Source organism: Nicotiana attenuata, unplaced genomic scaffold (assembly GCF_001879085.1).
Source record: "Nicotiana attenuata strain UT unplaced genomic scaffold, NIATTr2, whole genome shotgun sequence".
In the NCBI taxonomy this organism is placed as follows: Eukaryota; Viridiplantae; Streptophyta; class Magnoliopsida; order Solanales; family Solanaceae; genus Nicotiana; species Nicotiana attenuata.
In genome coordinates this window covers 196,417-218,136 of record NW_017670824.1, presented here as the reverse complement: position 1 = coordinate 218,136, position 21,720 = coordinate 196,417, and the positions used below count along the sequence as shown (strand labels likewise).

Below are 21,720 nucleotides of genomic sequence, written 5' to 3'. Positions count from 1 at the left end.
CTTTTGGGTTTCGTTACAGTGGCAAGGTACAATCAGAGATCAGTCACTAAACTTGCAATTGAAGTATAGTAAAAAAATAACAGTTCTTAATATATATGTAATTACAATCACGTAGTCGAAAAAAAACTTTTTATCGTTGGCAAATATATCTTCCAGAATGGGTCTACATATAACTAAGCGCATAATTAACACCTTCACTATTTGGGCATATGCAACCTTGTGATAGTTCTGCATGTGACAAAGATTGAATTTCGTCAACTTCAACAGTTAGAAGGTGACCAGTATTCTCCAAACAATCCTCGCTCGCTGTAATTTCAGTTGAAGGTGAAGTGTCCTCAGATTCCTCGACAATGGCAATATGAGATGAGAGGGCTCTAGTGCTGAACTTTTCACTACCAAACTATCATTTGATACTATTCGCATCGCGGAAACTCTTGACTGCAGATTTAGCTGTAAATCTCATCACGGGAGCTATTGTCCCTACAGATCATTTCAACTGAGTGGGGAAAACTGTAAAATAGTAAAATATCTGAGAAAACCAGGAATCTGAAGCCTACTTAAAAATGCAATGTTTTAGGTTTAATGAAGCAATGTACAAGAGATTGAACATAGAAGATGCAGTTTTCAGTCACTACGATAGATATTCAAAAAATACCAACATACATTATAATCATATAATAAGCCATTAGGAAATTTCTATCCACTTTCATTTATCTGAAGTCCTCCTATTGCTAGAATTGCTTTATGAGAATTTTTGCAAGATATTCTTTTTGCCTAATTTATTTTGTTATCATTGAAATAAGCTTTTACAAGATCATTATTGTACAAAATTACTTTTGTAACTGCATGAAATTTGACAAAATGATCTTGGTTGGTGAATCGGGTTATCTAAAGAAGATTACCTGCCACTTGGAACTTTAAATGGTGTAGGCACACTCTTCCTGCATCACTGATAAAGAACAATGTCACAAAGGGTCGAAATTTCTATTTTGAATTTAGTAGTTTGAGGAGTTCTGTCTAAACAGGTGTTACTAAATATGTTCTTAGCACTTCAAAAAAAGTTAACATTTGAGAAGCTAATAGTTGGTGTAAAAACCGAAAACAGGTATTTGAATTTAGATGATATTGTCATCTTCTTTGCTAAATAAAAGCGTTTATATCAAGCTTTGGCCTAACGTATTGAAGTTACAAGCAATGCAATAAGCTATCTCACTAAGGACAATAATGTTTTGGTGCCCAATTCAAGAACATATGAGGCAGAGGAAAAATTTAAGAGTAGCACCAAGTAACCAACAGAGAATAAAATCCAAGTAGAAAAGTAGAAAAAAATTACTACATTGCAGTCATATCTGGTGAAATCAAATCACAAATCACAATGAAATTCTAGAAATCAATTTCAAGGCAAATTTCTATAGATGGAAAATAAACAAATAAAAAAAGGAAACATAGCTAATTTTAAAAAAAAAATTACTTGAGGCATTTCAACTCCATCGGCGCTAGCAAATCCATCCCACTCATTGCCCGATGATCCATTATAACCTGTATTAAAACCATATCACAGGAGGATGAACAGGCAGAAGCTTTGTTGATAGAATGAAATATATACCATCAAAAGGTACCCTATGCAACTGACCAAGTAAAAGACCTTCTTGACCTTCAATCCTAATGCTACCTAGATATTTCAGAATTGCCTAGCAGCTTATCCATACTAACAACTGTATATCATGTAATTTAGCTGAATGTCTAATGACGAATCAAAATAATGGGCAACACAACATGCTGTTAAGCATTTTATCAATTGATAAACAACACTCTCAATACAGTCTGGTGTTTGTTTGTAACGACCCGACCGGTCGTTTTGAGCCCTAGCGCGTCGTTCAGTAGTCTGAGGCCATGAGCAGCTTCATTTCAGGTATTATGACTTGTACGCATGGTCGGAATTAAATTCCGGAAAGTTCGGAGTTAATTTGGAAAGAGAATTTTCATTTCGGAAGCTTAAAGTTGAAAGAATTAACTAAGATTGGATTTTTGAGTAAACGACCTCGGAATCGGGATCTAAAGGTTCCAGCAGGTTCGTATGATGATTTCGAACTTGGGCGTATGCCCGGTTCGGGTTTTGGATAACCCGAGAGTGTTCTGGCGCCTATTGTAGAAGTTAGCATTTTTGAAAAAACTTCATAAGTTTGGCTTGAAGTGCATTTCAGTGTTATCGATGTCCGTTTGGGATTCCGAGTCTGTGAATAGCTCCGTATGGTGATTCTAAAGTTGGGAGCGCGATCGGAAGTGAATTCGGAGGTCCGTAGGTCATTTTGGAGTCATTTGGCTAAAGATAGAAATTTGAAGGTTTTTGAGAAGTTTGACCGGAAGTGGACTTTTTGATATCGGGGTCGGAATCCGATTCCGGAAGTTGCGTAGGTCTGTAATGTCGAATATGACTTGTGTGCATAATTTGAAGTCAATCGGACGTGATTTGATAGGTTTAAACATCGAAAGTAGAAGTTGGAAAGTTCAAAGTTCATAAAGCTTGAATCGGGGTGTAATTCATGGTTTTAGCGTTGTTTGATATGATTTGAGGCCTCGAGCAAGTCCGTAATGTATTTTGGGGTTGGTTGGAAGGTTTGGTTGAGGTCCCGGGGGCCTCGGGTGGATTCCGGGTGGTTAACGGATCGAATTTGGGGTAAAAGCTGCTGCTGTTTTGCTGGTATCTGGTTTCCTTCTTCGCGAACGCGAAGGGAGTCCCGCGTTCGCGAAGAGGAAGATGGAAGGCTGCTGGTTTAAGCCTTCGCGAACGCGAAGGAGTCGAGCTGGTTACTACGCGAACGCGAGGAGGAGATCGCGAACGCGTAGAAGGAAAAGTTGGGCCTGAGTCAGTGGTCTACGCGAACACGAGGCCTAGAACGCGAACGCGTAGGGTTCGGGGAGCTGGCCTTCACGAACGGGGCTTTGGGTCGCGAACGCGATGAAGAGTTTTTGGGGCTGAAGCAGGTTGTGCTTCGCGAACGCGAGGGCTTTTCCGCATTCGCGAAGAAGGGCAGTGCTGGCAGTGACTTGTTTTAAGACGGGATTTGGCCCATTTCTTTCATTTTTCTCTTGGCTTGGGCGATTCTTGGAGGATTTCAATAGGGGGTTTCGTCACTCAATGGCAAGTTAAGTTATCCCCACTTATTAGAAGTTAAATACATCGATTATATATGGATTTTAACATGGAAATGAGTGGAAATTTGGGGTTTTGAGGAAGACCTAGAAACTTGATATTTTTGAATTTTGACCATGATTTTGGATATGAAATTGAGAGAAAATTATATATTTGAGTTCGTGAGTTTACGGGTAAAGTTTATCTTCAAAAACTTTCGGAACCCGGGCATGTGGGCCCAAGGGCATTTTTGTCAACTTTTCGATCGGGGTTGGGAATTGCTATAAATTGGATTGTAATGAGTAATTAAGTATATATTAATGGATTTGTATAATCATTGGCCAGTTTTGGAGCGTTGTGTGTCGATTCGAGTCTTCGGAAGGGCGTGGAATGTCGGTTATGGATCTTCGGAGCGAGGTGAGTCTCCTTTCTAACCTTGTAAGAGGGAATTGTCCCCATTGGTAAAATAATTGGTTATGTGCTCCTATTTGTGGGGGCTACGTGCGCACGAGGTGACGAGAGTCCGTGCGTAGCTACTATTATGCTATTGTCCGGGTAGTTAGGACCCAAAGGCATGCTATACTTGGATCATTTACGAACCTATTGATAGCTTGAATTGCTTAAATCACATCGAATTAGTAAACGAATTTCTAAATAGATAAAACTTNGGGTCTCACGAGTCATGAGCAAGTCTAGTAGAGTCTCGCGGATCGGTACGGAGACGTCTGTACTTATCCTCGGGAGGTTGCAGGGACTGTAAGGAGTACTTCCCTTCTTGATTCCTTATCGTGCGATTCGATTTCATGAGAGCTTATGCCTTTGTTTCTTTCCACTCAATCTTATGCGACGCGAAGCGCTTGATGTAAATCGAAAATTGAAGAACCGTAATGGCTACTGCAGATGTGATTACGGGGTTTTTCTCCCGGTATAGCTGATCAGATTATTGTCGTCGCCTGATGGAGTGATATTTTATTGTTTCAACCCAGTAGCGGTAATTTCGAGGGCTTTGAGGCTAGGCACAAGTTGCCGCGATGCTTATGAATGACTATTCTGCAGTAGTGATATGATGGTATGATGTTGCCCACGTGTCGAGGCAAGAAATGACTTGAAGGGAGGTCTACTCAGTGCATAATCAAGAGATTCAGTATGTTATTCCCGGCAGGGGGAAATGTAACCGAGCTAAGGAGGGTCAGATGTGGACTGGTGGAAATAATGAGGCTTGGTAATTGCAAGTGTGGTGGAATATTCCTTCTATATTGGGGTGCAGTCGTCCTAATTGGACGTATAAAGTTTGTCGGTGTTATGATTTTCTACAATTCGCCTTTGAGGCAGGGTATTGTGAAATAGTATCAGAGATTCAACTATCAGATATCGCTGGATGCGGTGGTTCAGGATTGAATCAGTATTTCTATTGTTGACGGTTCGAGAAGGATGACCTTCGGGAAGGGTTGGAGTTAGTAGCCAATTGAGGATTCAAGTTCTCTGAAGATTAAATTTTATTAAGGCAACAACTGAGCAGCGAAGGATGAGAAGGACATGTGGGAAGAGTCCGGCGGAGTTTTAAATTGCTAAAAGGCCAGGTATATGAAGCAAAGGTGAAGTAGTCGATTAAGGGGATGAGTTCCGCCAAAGTGGGAGAGTGGCGGAGATGCATATGGGCTTGTAGTGGACGGACCACGTACCTTAAGGAGAGTTTGGAGTGATTTGATAATATCAGTGATTGGCAATTGGGGTCTACGGATTCAATTTGAAGTAGGGGTTCTTGTGCGGCTGGAGATTTAATCTAACGGAAGGAGCCGCTTAAATGAAGAAGGATGCAGCATGGCTTTGAATTGGAAGGATGTTGCCGCACATTTAATGATGTCCAAGGGGTAAATGGACCTGCGCAGCTGGAGAGTGAGCTCAGACTCGGGATGGGTTACTGATGTTGAAGTGATTGTACCCCGTGCAGCGGCGTTGGAAGATGCCAGGGAGAGCTTTTATAGGTTGGTTACCCAAGTGAGCAGGTTAGCGGTCGCGTGGTTGGCAAGGCTTCTGCGAAGAATTCTATCGGCTATATAGCAAAGGGATCGGTTGTGCAAATATGATTGATGAGTCAGAATATAAGAAGGGGTTTTACAAAAAGGTTTCGAGAACCTTGGCGGTTGATTGTGCAAGGTTATGTCAATAAGAGATAAAGAGGACGGGTGAGTTCCTGGTTTGTGAACTAATGGCTTCATGCTAAGTGGGAGAGTCCCACCACTTATGATTGGGTTGCATGGTTAACTACTTGCGAAATTTTTGCCTATTAGCATATCGATGGGCTATTTCAGCTACGGAAAGGACCATAAGTGGTAATTTAAGCAAAGGAAGTATTAAAGGTGGGCTATCGTTGGCCCTATTGGCCCATGTTCAGGCTTGGGGTAAGATTCAGGATTTTGCTTTGTATAGATGCGGGCTCCAAGGGAAGTGATTCGGCGGGTTCTTCGCCAAGGGGGTATTCATGTGATGGAAGACTCATGGAGTTGATTATATTCGGGGCCAAGTCAGAGCGGGTGGCTCTTAGCAACGGCCCTAGTGGATTCAAAGAGGTCAAGTGTGGTGCCTAATGGTTTTGAGCCTATAGGTACGGTTAAGAACCAAGCTTGGTGGCAGTCTATGAGAAGAGGCACAGAATGTTCTATGATGTTTTGACTTGCGATGTGGCAATTGGGAGGTACGAAATGGTTCATGGGATTTGAGACAGCATGGTCTCGTGACTCAAGGCCACTCGAGATGAGTGCAAATGGAGTATGTTATGTGTTGGATGGAGTTAGTATTATCTCTAAGGCAATCCAGGATGAATTGGAAAAGGGTAGATTGATTGGCCATAGTTGAAATTGGCATACTGGTGTTAGTGATCAGTTTCCGTCAGCGTGATCAAGTTATGCAAGTAATGTGACGGTACGTATCAGGCTTGTCAGCCACCGTAATTGATGTTATTCAGAGGCATTCTACTGTTATGGCTTGTTATGTGGAAACAGATTCCGGAAGGGCTATGGTGGCTTAGACCACTACTCAGAGATTTGCATATTCTACAGTTTTGGGAATTCACCTATGTGATACTATGGATCTCCTGAAGTGAGTTAAGTGAAAAGTTTTCATATGATGAAGTGTTAACCTATTAGTGGTTCCGGAGTTATAATGAAAAGCATGTTCTATCGTATATTGGCATGATGGGTGCAGTGAGTAGTATGGAATTTGAAGTGAAGACCAAAGTTACAGCTCGGTGTTGACAAGGATGTCGCGAGCCCGAATGAGCAGGAAAGGAGTTTTTGATGATTAAAGATTTAAACCAAGTATGAAGGTTTGCGATAATGTCGTTAAATTGAGAATAAATGCCTGGAGGGCGCCCAGTTACTGGGTTGTGGACTGTGGATGAGTACTCCGGTTATGACGGTTGTTCTNAACCGGGTATTAGGTAGTTTGTTTTTTAGTTATTTTATTTCTTTTTGATTTGTAGATTAGGTTTAATGGGCTACGAGCAGAGAATCAAAAGAGAACCTATAGCGTCGACACACCTGAACACAACAGACACTAGAGTGTAACGCTTAGTCTTATTGGTTGAATTCCACTAAAGTGCCTTAATTTGTATGTTTGTCACTGACTTGAATGCTCATAATGGAGTGTCTCAATGAGTTAATCTGGAATGAGTCATATGCCAGGTGTGGTGAGGTTTTTGTATACTCTATGTATTGTACTTGTGTCTAGAACTTGCCCGGTATGTGAGTCGAAGCGAAATTTTAGGTGATGCTCGGTTTGGAAAATGATTTTAGGCTTTCTTTGATCTTTTTGAGCTTAATTGCTTACATCAAATAAAATCTATCCCTAGTTAAACCTTTTGAGCCTGTTGACTTTTATTTGGCACCCACATTACAAGCCTATACCCTTTTTATTCTTAATTGACATTGTTTTGATCCCTTTTCCTCTTAAAGCACTTTAATCGTAAGCGCTAAAAGAAGTAATAAGGGACTAAGTGTGTGGTGGCTTTGGAGTGGAACCAATGAAATAAAGGAAGGTGCACTTATTTTGTAAAAGAATACACCACTAGTGGAAATTCAAAAAGAAAGAAAAAAAGAAAGTAAAAAAGAGAAAGAAAAAACAAATGTAGTTGAATAAATATTTTATTTTTGCTAGTGGAGTATACTTAAGATGATGCTCAAAGGAAGAGGGAAAACTTTTGGGAGTGATTTTATTTGTGAAATTGAAGTTGGGATTGAAGAATTTGCGCCTAAGTTATCATGTGATGTGTTAAAGTGCTTAGGAGGGTTAGTCACTGTTCCTAAATACATCCTACCCGTCCCTTAGCCCACATTACAATCATGAAAAAGTCCTAATTGATTTTAGATCCAGCGAGCCTACATTAGTAGAGATTTACATTAAGGGCAAGCTTATGGTACCAATTACATGCAAGTGACTTCTTTTGTGAGGGTGAGCGATTTTCTTTGATATATGTGAGCATGAAACTCGTAGATATGAATTAATTTTATTCTCTTTGCTGTGATTGTGAGGGCATGTGATTCGTGAAGGAAAAGCAAGTCTTGACTTCTGTGTAGAGTACTTTGAGGAAGTGTGAATATTGCTTGGCACTTGAGAGTCGACTTTTGAGGCTGAGATTGTTCACTACTAGGCGTAGCATATGTGAATTGTTCTGGGTGTAAGGCATTAAGGGAAATTGTTGAGTGGAACCTCTAGAGAGTATAGTTTGATTGCTCGAGGACGAGCAATGAATTAAGTGTGGGGTGTTGATAATAGGCTAGATTTAGGTAATTTGGCGATTGTTTATGCTCCCGCTTGATTATATTCCAATGTCATAATATGGTTAAATGGTGAAAAATGGGCTCTAAAATTGAATTTTACACATTGCAGGATGAGGAGCCTATGTGATGCCTTAAAGTTGTGATTGGAGCTAATTTGGAGCAAGAAAAATCCCTCGGAGCTGAGTGTGCGTGAAGACTAGTGTAACGACCCGACCGGTCGTTTTGAGCCCTAGCGCGTCGTTCAGCAGTCTGAGGTCATGAGCAACTTCATTTCAGGTATTATGACTTGCACGCGTGGTCGGAATTAAATTCCGGGAAGTTCGGAGTTGATTTGGAAAGAGAATTCTCAATTCGGAAGCTTAAAGTTGAAAGGATTAACTAAGATTGGATTTTTGAGTAAACGACCTTAGAATCGGGATCTGAAGGTTTTAGCAGGTTCGTATGATGATTTCAGACTTGGGCGAATGCCCGGTTCGGGTTTTGGATAACCCGGGAGCATTTTGGTGCCTATTGTGGAAGTTAGCATTTTTGAAGAAATTTCATAAGTTTGGCTTGAAGTGCATTTCAGTGTTATCGATGTCCGTTTGGGATTCCGAGTCTATGAATAGCTCTGTATGGTGATTCTGAAGTTGGGAGCGCGATCGGAAGTGAATTCGGAGGTCCGTAGGTCATTTTGGAGTCATTTGGCTAAAGATAGAAATTTGAAGGTTTTTGAGAAGTTTGACCGGAAGTGGACTTTTTGATATCGGGGTCGGAATCCGATTCCGGAAGTTGCAGTAGGTCCGTAATGTCGAATATGACTTGTGTGCAAAATTTGATGTCAATCGGACGTGATTTGATAGGTTTAAACATCGAAAGAAGAAGTTGGAAAGTTCAAAGTTCATAAAGCTTGAATCGGGGTGTAATTCATGGTTTTAGCGTTGTTTGATATGATTTGAGGCCTCGAATAAGTCCGTAATGTGTTTTAGGGTTGGTTGGTAGGTTTGGTTGAGGTCCCGGGGGTCTCGGGTGGATTCCGGGTGGTTAACGGATCGAATTTGGGGTAAAAGCTGCTGCTGTTTTGCTGGTATCTGGTTTACTTCTTCGCGAACGCGAAGGGAGTCCCGCGTTCGCGAAGAGGAAGATGGAAGGCTGCTAGTTTTAGCCTTCGCGAATGCGAGGTGGAGGACGCGAATGTGAAGGAGTCGAGCTAGTTACTACGCGAACGCGAGGAGGAGATCGCAAACGAGTAGAAGGAAAAGTTGGGCCTGAGTCAGTGGTCTACGCGAACGCGAGGCCTAGAACCCGAACGCGTAGGGTTCGGGGAGCTGGCCTTCGCGAACGCGGGCTTTGGGTCGCGAACACGATGAAGAGTTTTTGGGGCTGAAGCAGGTTGTGCTTCGCGAACGCGAGGGCTTTTCCGCGTTCGCGAAGAAGGGCAGTGCTGGGCAGTGACTTGTTTTAAGACCGGATCTGGCCCATTTCTTTCATTTTTCTCTTGGCTTGGGCGATTCTTGGAGGATTTCAAGAGGGGGTTTCGTCACTCAATGGCAAGTTAAGTTATCCCCACTTATTAGAAGTTAAATACATCGATTATATATGGATTTTAACATGGAAATGAGTGGAAATTTGGGGTTTTGAGGAAGACCTAGAAATTTGATATTTTTGAATTTTGACCATGATTTTGGATATGAAATTGAGAGAAAATTATATATTTGAGTTCGTGAGGTCATGGGTAATCTTTATCTTCGAAAAATTTCGGATTCCGGGCAAGTGGGCCCGAGGGCATTTTTGTCAACTTTTCGATCGGGGTTATGAATTGTTAGAAATTGGATTATAATGAGTACCTTAGCATATATTAATGGATTTACATAATCATTGGCTAGTTTTGGAGCGTTGTGCATCGATTCGAGTCTTCGGAAGGGCGTGGAATGCCGGTTATGGACCTTCGGAGCGAGGTGAGTCTCCTTTCTAACCTTGTGAGGGGGAAATGTCCCCATAGGTGAATTAAATGGTTATGTGCTCCTAATTGTGGGGGCTATGTACGCACGAGGTGACGAGAGTCCGTGCGTAGCTACTATTATGCTATTGTCCGGGTAGTTAGGACCCAAAAGCATGTTATACTTGAATTATTTGCGAATCCATCGATAGCTTGAATTGCTTAAATCACATTAAATTAGTAAATGAATTTTAAAAAGAATTAAACCTCATTTCTTAAAAATTGTTAAAGGAGAATTGGTTTTATTCGGATAATTATTCCCCGATGAAATCCTTATTGGCTACCTGAGCATGAATATTATGTGTACCTGCGTCGCATGGATGATTCGCGAGCGGGGTGATTGTTTATTTTATGTTGACCGCGTCGCATGGATGATTCACGAGCGGGGTAATAGATGCATCTATGGTTCGTGCCGTTCGACCCTCGGCAGTGCACAGTTTACATTTCTGTTGGATCGGGCCGTCGCCTCAGTGTGATTTGCGCATGTTATTTGTCGCTTGAGAATTTTAGACGTGGAATTGCCCTTCGTGGCCTTATATAGATTGATAAGATAATAAAAAGTAAATTCTTGAAAAATCCTTGTTTATTATTAAAAGGTGTTTACTCACTTTACAGCTTGTAAATTAGAACTTGCTATATGAAGTCATGTTTTTCTCACTTCGTGGCCTGATATAGATTGATAAGATAATAAAAAGTAAATTCTTGAAAAATCCTTGTTAATTATTAAAAGGTGTTTACTCTCTTTACAACTTGTAAATTAGAACTTGCTATATGAAGTCATGTTTTTCTCACACAGTTAGTGTATTATTATTATTGGACGGCTAGTGAGTGTCCAGGTTGACCATCTCGTCTCTACCCCTTCGAGGTTAGGCGGGATACTCACTGAGTACACGTTGATTACGTACTCATACTACACTGCTGTGCATTTTTGTTGCACAGGTATAATTTACATTTGATAGCAGCACGGATGATTTGGGGACTAGGTGAGCTGCATTGTTCGAGGCGACCCGCAGCTAGTGTAGTTCCCTCCAGTACTTTATTTATTTATTTCCTGTCCACTGTACTTCGGACAGATATTGTATTTTATTTTCCTTATCAATAGTTGCTCATGCACTTGTGACACCTGGTTCTGGGATGGTTTTTCGAAAGATGTGTATTAATAGTTATTTCTTAATTTGAATCGAAACAGAGATTGTTTTATATATGAAAAATGGAAGGAAAACCCTTAGATTTTCAAAGGTGTTAAAAGAGGATTTAATTGATAATTTAGTTGGCTTGCCTGACAACGGTGTCCGGCGCCATCACGACCCGTAGTGGAATTGGGTCGTGACATCCCCTTCAATACACACATGCTTCACTAGTTGTATGCCACACACCAACTGTAAAAGTACACACACGCAAAATCATAAATATATACAGTAAACTAAAAACTATAAATATACATAGTAAATTAGAGAGTTTCTGTTTCAAAATCTTCTAATTGACTTATTCTTGTCTAGATTAATCATATGAGACAAAATAAAGGCATCTCAATGTCTATGCCACAAATAACTAATGAATTAGTAATTCGATATATGATTGTGGCAAATTACAATATATTGAATCTTATTCAAACATAGAGTAGGTGGGAATGATACATACCTGTTCAGAAATTTTGCTTCACTTTGCAATGTATTTTTTCCAGTCATTTTTCTCATACATATATATAGTAGTTATCCTTAATTTCGTTTGCAGCCAAAAATCCCCCAAGTCCAGCGCCAAAAGACGGTTTCTTTCTCCATTTTACAGTGTTGTGAAATTCTATTTGGTGGGTATCGACGAGTTTGGTGGGTATGGACGAGATTGAAGAGTTATCATGCCAAAGAAGAAGATTATCCCAAAAAATTAGGAAGTGGAGAAGTGCTTTACCCAAACTTTCTTCTAGCACTAACCTTTATCTCTCTCTCCCCCTAATTCTAAAATATCAGCAGATATATCTACAATCAACTTATGTAAAAATAGTAAAAAGAAACTTTGCCTTGTAAAAATAATATTAAAATGAAAATTTATTTTAGAACCTATCCCAATTTTGGATGACTTTATGTTATAAATAAGTTATATGAAATGTGTACTATAATAATACAATATTCAAAAGAATTATTTCAAAAACTTATTTAACTATCTTGGCATAAAATAAAATGTTAAACAAAGGGTATTTACGATAAATTGAACTAAACATAAAACGGATCAAATCATAGAAAAAAATCGACATTCNCTTTATTTATTTATTTCCTGTCCACTGTACTTCGGACAGATATTGTATTTTATTTTCCTTATCAATAGTTGCTCATGCACTTGTGACACCTGGTTCTGGGATGGTTTTTCGAAAGATGTGTATTAATAGTTATTTCTTAATTTGAATCGAAACAGAGATTGTTTTATATATGAAAAATGAAAGGAAAACCCTTAGATTTTCAAAGGTATTAAAAGATGATTTAATTGATAATTTAGTTGGCTTGCCTGACAACGGTGTCCAGCGCCATCGCGACCCGTAGTGGATTTGGGTCCTGACAATATTGTATCAGAGCACTAGGTTCCTAGGGTCTCACGAGTCATGAGCAAGTCTAGTAGAGTCTCGCGGATCGGTACGGAGACTTCTGTACTTATCCTCGGGAGGCTGCAAGACTGTTAGGAGTACTTCCCTTCTTGATTCCTTATCGTGCGACTTGATCCTTGGGGGCGTATGCCTTAAATTCATTCCTACTCAATCTTACGCGACGCGAATCGCTTGTTATAAATTAAAAATTGAAGAACCGTAATGGCACTATATATGTGACACGGGATGTTTCTCCCGGTATAGCTGATCGGATTATTATCGTCATTTTATGGAAGAATATTTTATTGTTTCAGCCCAGTAGCGGTACTTCTGAGGGCTCGGAGGCTAGGCACAAGTTGCCATAATGCTTATGAACTATTGTTCCGCAGTATTGATATGATGGTAGGACATTTGCCTACGTGTCGGGGCGGTGAATGACTTGAAGGGAGGTTGACTCAGTGCATAATCTAGAGATTCAGTATTTTATTCACGGCAAGGGAAAGACAATAGGACTAAGAATGGTCAGGTGTGGGCTGGTGGAGTAATGAGACTTGGTATTTGCAAGCGTGGTGGAGCTTTCTTCTATGATGGGGTGTCGTTGTCCTAATTGAACATACTAAGTTTGTCGGTGTTATGATCTTCTACAATTCGCCCTTGGGGTAAGCTATTGTGAAGAAATATTGGAAATGCGGCTGCCAGATATCGCAGGGTGCGGTAGTTCAGGATTGAATCAATGTTCCTAATGTTGACGGTATGAAGAAGATGATCTTCGGAAATTTTTAAAGTTATCAGCAAATGTGGGTCCAAGTGCCACAGAGATAGATCTCATTTAAGGCAACAATTGAGCAACAAAGTATGAGGAAGGACGTGTGGAAAGTGTCAGACGGTGGCTAAAATTCCTGGAAGGTCAGGTGTATGAAGCAAAGGTCAAGTAGTTGATTAAAGAAGTGAGTTTGCCCAAAGTGAGAGAGTGGCGGATGTTGCATATAGGCTTGGTCGTAGGATGATTACGCACCTTAAGGAGAGTTTGGAATGATTTGGGATTTTAGTGGCTGGCGATTGAAGTCTACGGGTTTAATTGGAAGTATGGGCTAATATGCAGCAAAGAGGTCGGTCGTGCGAATGTGGTTGATGATTTAGAGTATAAAAATGGGGTTTTACAGAAAGAATCCGAGAATTTAGGCGGTTGATTGCGCAAGGTTATGTCAATAAGAGATAAGGAATCCCGATGAGTTCCAGAGTTGTGTAATAGTGGCTTCAAGCTAAGTGGGAGAGTCCCACCGCCTATGATTGGATTGCATGGTTAACCACTTGCTAGGTTTTCATGTTGTTAGCATATTTCTGGGTTATTTCGGCTACGGGAAAAGAACATAAGTGGTAATTTGAGCAAAGGAATTGTTAAAGGGTGCTATGGTTGGCCTTATTGGCTCATGTTCAGACTTGGGAAGGATTCAGGACTTATGCCTTGTATGGATGCGGGTTTCAAGGGGAGTGATTCCGTCGGGTGCCTCGTCGAGAGGGTATTCATGTATTATAAGGTTTATGGAGTTGATTATATTCGGGACCAAGTCAGAACGGGTGGCTCTCAGCAACGGTCCTAATGGATTCAAAAATAGGTAAAGTGTGGTGCCCAATGATTTCGATCCTATAAGTACAGTTAAGAATCAAGCTTTTGCAGCATGCTTATGAGTGGAGGCCCAGAATGTTCTATGATGTTTTGACTTGTAGTGTAGCACTTGAGAGAAAGATAAGAAAGGACTTTGGATTCGTAGAAGGATTAGCAGAATGGGCATATCAGTTGAGGGTGCGAATATGCGCACAAGGAAGGTATGAAATGGTTCATGGGATTTGAGACAGCATGGTCCCGCGGTTCCAGGTCACTCGGGGTGAGTGCGGATGGAGTGTGTTATGTGTTGAAAGGAGTTATTATTATTACTAAGGCAATCAAGGGAAAATTGGAAGAAGATAGATTCGTTAGCCATAGTTGAATTGGCATATTGGTGGTAGTGATCAGTTCCTTCAGCGTGATCAAGTTATGCAAGTGATTTGTGGCGGTACGTATCAGGCTTGTCAGCCGCCGTAATTGATGTTATTCAGAAGCATTCTACTGTTATGGCTTGTTATGTGAAAGCAGATTCCGGAAGGGCTATGGTGGCTTAGACCACTACTTAGAGATTTGCATATTCTACGGTCATGAGAATTCACCTGTGTGTTGTTATGGTCCTCCTGAAGTGACTTAAGTGGAAGGTTTTATATGATGAAGTGTCAATCTAACAGTGGTTCCGAAGCTATGATGAAAAACGACTTCTATCGTATATTGGCATGTTAAGTACAGTGATTGGTATGGAATTTGAAGTGAAAATCAAGGTAGCAGTTCGGTGTTGACAAGGATGTCACGAGCTCGGATGAGAAGGAAAGGAGTTTCGATGTTTAAGGTAAGTTGGTTTTGTCACCAGCGTCACCTGAGATCGATGTTTTCTAAAAAGGGTTTTGTATCCTGGTTAATGATTCTTGATCGCTTTTCAGCGTTAGTGCGGCCGATGGTTTGGAGGTACGACCCAGTTAATCGTTATGGTAAGTTGTGGGAGTGTGTCCCACATGAAGATTGTATAAGTGTGGCAGGTAGTCACATGATTGATTAAAGACTTAAACTAAGTATGGAGGTTGTGATAATATTGTTGATTTGAGAATATATGCTTGGATGGCACTCAGTCTATTGAGTCACGGACTGCGGATGATTTCTCCGAGTATGATGGATGTTCTTATGTGTTATGAGAGGAAGAGGAGTTATTATGGACCTTTGAAAGGTAATTAGCCTAGTTCAGTGCGATCAGAATCGGCTTGAGGTCGGTGGATGGATTCAAATGTGAATATAGGCTCTACATCAGGCCAAACGTGTTCAGTTCAGTAATGCGCTCCTTATGGAGGAGTAGTCAGGGTGTTATTTTGTTGTCAGATATTTCATGTAGTGATACGTTGCACCGTGTGAGTTGGGAGGCGGCTTGAGAAATTGCTTATGTGTTGAGGATCTGCGAAGAGATGATGTTATATGAGCAGGATGCTTTTGAGATTTCGAATCGTATATCGCACCTCAGTCGTGCTTGAGTTTTGTGGCTTCTGGCGCTATATGTCTCCCCAGGGATGGAATTATGCACTTAGTGTGCTTGTGACCGATATTCGGTATATTATTGAAATGAGCAATCTAGCTCGGTGCGTATCTCCTTATGCGAGTTTTATGGGTGAATCGGGTGGCATGCCGCCATGGTTATATTGTTCGGATCGGGTTGCGCGCCATAACAGTGTGAAGCTGAGTACAGATCCCCATATCTGTTTTTATGTGTTTTGTTTCCTATTTTATGAGGAAAGCTTATATTAGCTGTGTGCCCGCGTCGCATGTATGATTCGCGAGCGGGGTGTTTGTTAATTAAGTCCACCGTGTCGCATGTATGATTCTCGAGCGGTGTAGTTGAGTTTCCTTCTCAAAGTTTGCTTTCCTTTATATCGCGTTCGATATGGTAGCCTATTGGCACATTGTGGCATCATATGAGACTTTTGGTCATGTCGGGGTGGCTTATTGCCTGAGCAGTTCGTACTGGGTGAGACGAGATTGTTGGATTTAGGATCAGTGCAATCTGATTACGTGAAATATATTAAGGAGCAAAGATCATTATTTGGTTCGGAATGAGGTAATGTTTCTTGTCAGAAGTATAGACTCAATGATTGGTTGTTCGGTCATTGATCATGAATTTCTGCACATCTCTTCCGTTGTGGCGGTATTTTAAGAGTTAGAGTAAGACCCGTGTATGTCATGGGGTGCAATGGGAGCATCAGATTCGGGGAATTTCGACTAAGTTGATCAGAAAATGTTATTGTGGTCCGGTGAGTAAAATGATGCAAGGTGTGAATTCAGCAAAGTTATGCAGTCATGTTTGGGTACAGCGTGTAGTGATTGATACGGTGTTCGTATGTTGGAAACAGGCCTGACAGAGAANAGTACTTTTAAATACCAAATAAATTTGTAAAAATATACAAAAATCACCTTAATTATATTTTGGTGTAAATATGAGAATAAAATTAAATTATTCACCAAAATGATAATCTTGGGAATAATTATTTGATTTTGTACTGATAAAATAGATATTAAATTGATTTTAAAATCTTTAAAAATTAGAAAAAAAATACCAAAACTCTTGGGCACGCTTATATATGGATGTACATGCTATATTGAAAGTATTTTGTATATAAAAATACATAGGGAAAAATTGCGTATCAACAGCTGCCCCTCTTTACCCGGGAAGGATGAAAGAGTTATCGAGTAAAGATATGATGGCCAATTTAGACCGAATAAACGATTTGAAGAATTTTGACCGAGTTGTGGTTCCTAAGCCGCATGCATATCCTTGGTTTTACAGGAATCAGGCCATATGTAGTTCAAGACCCATCGGCGGAACACGCCGATGGAGATTTTTTCGAGATATTCGGTTGGGGTAGCATTACTACGAGTTTAAAATGGCTGCGGAAACTAGAGCGGGATCGCTCCTGTTGAAACGACCGTTGCTAGCCGATTTACCTGCAAATAAAAACATGAGCGCATATGTTGTGCATAAATTTAAACATGATGCAAGTTCCCGTTGGACCATGAATGCTGTGTTTGGACGGTTAGGATGACGTCCTCGGACTATGGTGTCCTGGGCCATGAAACATATAATAAAGGATTCGCAGGCTATGAAACGATGCTCTCGGGCTATGAGAATGATGCCTCCGAACCATGATGCCTTTGAATAATGCTATGCAGAGATAAGACGGGGTCCTCGGGCCATGGCATAATGTTCTCGGGCTATGAAAATGGTGCCTCCGAACAATGATGCCTTTGGACAATTTTGGCGATATTTCAGCCTATGAAATGCAGGATGGCGATCTTTCAGCCTATGCAAGACCTAAATAAAATGGCGATATTTTAGCTGATGTAAAGTGTAAATAAAAAATGGTGATATTTCAGCTGATGCTAAGTGTATGTAAAAATGGCGATATTTCAGCCGATGCTAAGTGTAAATAAAAAATGGCGATATTTCAGCCGATGTAAGTGTAAATAAAATGGCGATATTTCAGCCGATGCAAGATTTAAATGAAGTGGCGATATTTCAGCCGATACAAGCTCAAATGAAGTGGCGATATTTCAGCCGATGCGAGACTTAAACAAAAATGGCGATATTTCAGCCGATGCAAGACTTAAACAAAAATGGCGATATTTCAGCCGATGCTGATGGAGACAGAGCTTAGTCTCGGAAGGAGGAATAGTAGCCATATGCAATGCAGAGAAATGCAATTGGAGGTAGAGCTTAACCTCGGAAGGCAGAATAGTAGCCTTATGCAATGTAGAGAAATGCAAATGGAGGTAGAGCTTAACCTCGGAAGGCAGAATAGTAGCCTTATGCAATTACGGAGATAGAGCATAGTCTCGGAAGGCAGAATAGTAGCCTTATCCAATGCAGAGAAATGCCAATGGAGGTAGAGTTTAACCTCGGAAGGCAGAATAGTAGCCTTATGCAATTATGGAGACAGAGCTTAGTCTCTTAAGGCAGAATAGTAGCCTTATGCAGAAGATGAGAGATGAAAAGTAGTAAGAGATTCTTAGCTGATAGCGGATCGCTAGTTACCGATTGCGATATTGTGGCTGCTGGGGATATCGTGTATGGATATTGGTTGTGAAGCGATAATTTCGAGAGTTGTATTTCTGGGAGTGCGAATGTAAAAATGTATTTGATGATTTGTGACTTGGGTGCCTACATTCAAAGAAAAATCGTGAGTTTTGCAAAGGGACCGGTTAGTTCGCGTTCCTGCTGGCTTCGCTTGACTGGATCCGCTCTATTTATGGTGATACTGTAGGTACCCTCGGGGCAGCGTTTTCAATAAAGCGAAATAGGCATGCATGAGTTTTGTTAAAGGTATGATATATGTATATATATTTTAAGAAATAGCTTTTAGATGAACCAACGACCGCGACGTGGTTCAAGAAATTGCGACCTTTCTTGCTACGGAATTTTGAGGGACCTCCTCAAAATTCTACCCCGGTTTAATGGGTTGATGCTTCTGACGGCTGCTTGCGATGATCGGCTGATGTTACATCGGAATTTTAAGGGTCCTCCTCAAAATTCTGCCCCAGTTTCCAATTGCAGGGGGGGAATGAAAATTTTATTGAATTGTGACCGAACCCATAAGGCTGCCTACGTATCCCCTCTTAAACGGGAATCAGGTCAGATGTAGTTCAAATTACATAATGAGATCATAAATGGTGACGCATAGTATCGCTTGACTGCATCTGAATTTATTGGTTTTGGCCAACCTTCTCCGTCCATTTCTGCAAGTACGAGGGCTCCTCCTGTCAGAACCCGATGAACCTTATATGGACCCTGCCAGTTGGGAGAGAATTTCCCTTTGGCTTCATCTTGATGCGGAAAAATCTTCTTTAACACCAGTTGCCTTGGTGTAAACCGTCTTGGTCTGACTCTCTTGTTGAAGGCTCTGGTCATTCTGTTCTGGTAAAGTTGACCATGGCAAACTGCGTTCATTCTCTTTCCATCAATGAGAGCTAACTGTTCGTAACGACTCTTTACCCATTCTGCATCGTCGATTTCTGCTTCCTGTATGATTCTTAGGGATGGAATTTCTACCTTGGCGGGGATGACCATTTCTGTACCATAAACCAGCATATAGGGAGTTGTACCAGTCGATGTGCGGACTGTGGTGCGATACCCTAACAAAGCAAATGACAGCTTCTCATGCCACTGCTTATGCTTTTCTACCATCTTTCTCAATATCTTCTTGATGTTCTTATTGGCGGCTTCTACAGCTCTGTTCATCTGAGGCTTGTAAGCTGTGGAATTCTTGTGTTTGATCTTGAAAGTTTCGCACATGGCTTTTATCAAATCACTGTTGAGGTTGGAACCATTGTCAGTAATAATTAATTCTGGAATTCCGAATCGACAAACGATACGGTCACAGACAAAGTCTGCCACGACTTTCTTGGTCACTGCTCTGTAAGATGCTGCTTCAACCCATTTGGTGAAATAGTCAATTGCTACTAGGATAAACCTGTGCCCATTTGATGCGGCAGGTTCGATTGGTGCGATAACATCCATTCTCCATGCGGCGAACGACCATGGCGAGCTTGTTGTATTAAGCTCATTTGGAGGCACTTTTATCATATCTGCATGGATCTGGCAACGGTGGCACTTTCAAACATACTGGATGCAGTCCGTCTCCATAGTCATCCAAAAATAACCTGCCCGGAGTATCTTCTTGGCTAAGACAAAACCATTCATATGCTGACCACAACTCCCGGCATGAATTTCGTCTAGCAGTTTTGATGCTTCCTTTGTGTCAACACACCTTAGCAAACCCAAATCAAGAGTTCTTCTATACAGAATTCCTCCGTTGTGGAAGAAATTGTTGGACAATCTTCGAAGTGTGCGTTTCTGAGTAGCATTTGCAAGCTCTGGATATTCTCCTTTGGCTTAAAATTCCTTGATGTCATGAAACCAAGGCTTTCTGTCTGCTTCTTCCTCGACATGAGCACAGTNCAATGAAATTCTAGAAAATCAATTTCAAGGCAAAATTCTATAGATGGAAAATAAACAAATAAAAAAAGGAAACATAGCTAATTTTTAAAAAAAATTACTTGAGGCATTTCAACTCCATCGGCGCTTGCAAATCCATCCCACTCATTGCCTGATGATCCATCATAACCTATATTAAAACCATATCACAGGAGGATGAACAGGCAGAAGCTTTGTTGATAGAATGAAATATATACCATCAAAAGGTAACCAAGTAAAAGACCTTCTTGACCTTCAATCCTAATTCTACCTAGATATTTCAGAATTGCCTAGCAGCTTATCCTTACTAACAACTGTATATCATGTAATTTAGCTGAATGTCCAATGACGAATCAAAATAATGGGCAACACAACATGCTGTTAAGCATTTTATCAATTGATAAACAACACTCTCTATACAGTCTGGTGTTTGTTACCTCCATAATAGTTTTAAGAAGGGTATGTTGGAGATGTGTATCCGTTTGGGCTGTAAAACATGCTTGGCCCTGTGAAATCCTGATTGAAGGGGTTGTTGGTCTCTCAAATGGCTTGTTCATTCCATTCGCCATGGTGCCAGGTTCAACAGGTGCATATTGAACAGATGAAACCTTTTTATCAAGAAAGAGGGATTGACTGTAAAGGGAGTTAATTTTCAACTCAACCAAGACATCCTATGTTGTCAAACATTAATGAAAAAATACAGCAAAGATGCCAAAATTTTCATTTAGTGGCATGCATTGGAAAGTCAAAATTAATCTCAAGATTTAAAGCAACAACCAGTACCTGCTTTGATGAGTCACGAGCTTGAAGGGACTTATTCTCGGAATCCAAATGCAAGTCCTGTAGCAAATCTGCCGTTTCTTAAGCAATGTGAATTAAGGAGACAAAAAAACATGCCATAAACCCAGGGTCCACCAGACATCTTATTTAAGCAGCTCATCCATTTAGAGTTTTATGGGAACCCTCCACAAACTCCATGTTCACCTTTGAATCCTGACAATGGAGCTTCTAGTAATATAAAAGGCATAAGCAAATACCACCTAGAATCTTCTCGTGCATCTCTTAACCTCTTTCCATATGGTACTCCCTAGACATAGGTAAACAGAATAAATCAAAAATCTTAAATAATTCTCAACGGATTTTCAGCAGTGAAAATCCTATCCGGATTGGAGAACATGATGAGAAATTTGGTTACCTTAAAAATAGAAAAATAATCACGAATCAAATAGAAGAAGATCTGATCTAAAACCCAATTGGTGAAGCGTCTTCCCAGACGGTGAAAGAGAGATGAAGAAGCTAAAGAGAAAGGAAAATGAAGAATAATTCTAGAACCAGATTAAAACCAAATAGACGTGCCTGTTCTATTGCCACAGGAAGGCACGTATAAGTATAAAGTCAACAATACCCTCAACTAGAAATGTAATGACACTAAGCTCACACGTCGAAACTCTAGCTCAATATTCTATCGATAATGATAGAATTAAGCCAGCGATACCAAACCTTAGATGCAATTAGATGAACCAAAAATCCACTGATAGTGTACCCAATCAGTTGCCCGATTGAAGAACTCACTCCACACAAGCTTTGCATGTCACTGGCAAGAGAAGGATGGCTTATACTGTTCTCTGTGACACAGGCATCAATAGTAACATCTGCTACTG

General features: G+C 40.6%; 1 protein-coding gene across 4 annotated transcripts; it reads right to left on the bottom strand.

Moving 5' to 3' along the window:
* Positions 1-114: 114 nt before the first annotated feature.
* Positions 115-21,685, bottom strand: LOC109243684. 4 transcript variants are annotated; one of them, XM_019410654.1, is made up of 6 exons: positions 21,560-21,685; positions 20,843-21,146; positions 20,497-20,667; positions 20,143-20,210; positions 903-949; positions 115-510 (listed from the first exon to the last, which is right to left on the bottom strand). In XM_019410654.1, exons 3-6 carry the CDS (start codon positions 20,626-20,628, stop codon positions 488-490), a joined length of 270 nt encoding a protein of 89 aa, XP_019266199.1. In that variant the 5' UTR covers positions 20,629-20,667; positions 20,843-21,146; positions 21,560-21,685; the 3' UTR covers positions 115-487. The 4 variants fall into 4 exon arrangements, 3 of the variants coding, with proteins under 3 accessions (XP_019266199.1, XP_019266197.1, XP_019266198.1); XM_019410652.1 differs by having other exon boundaries at positions 115-480; XM_019410653.1 differs by lacking the exon at positions 21,560-21,685 and adding an exon at positions 21,255-21,342 and having other exon boundaries at positions 115-480.
* Positions 21,686-21,720: the final 35 nt, after the last annotated feature.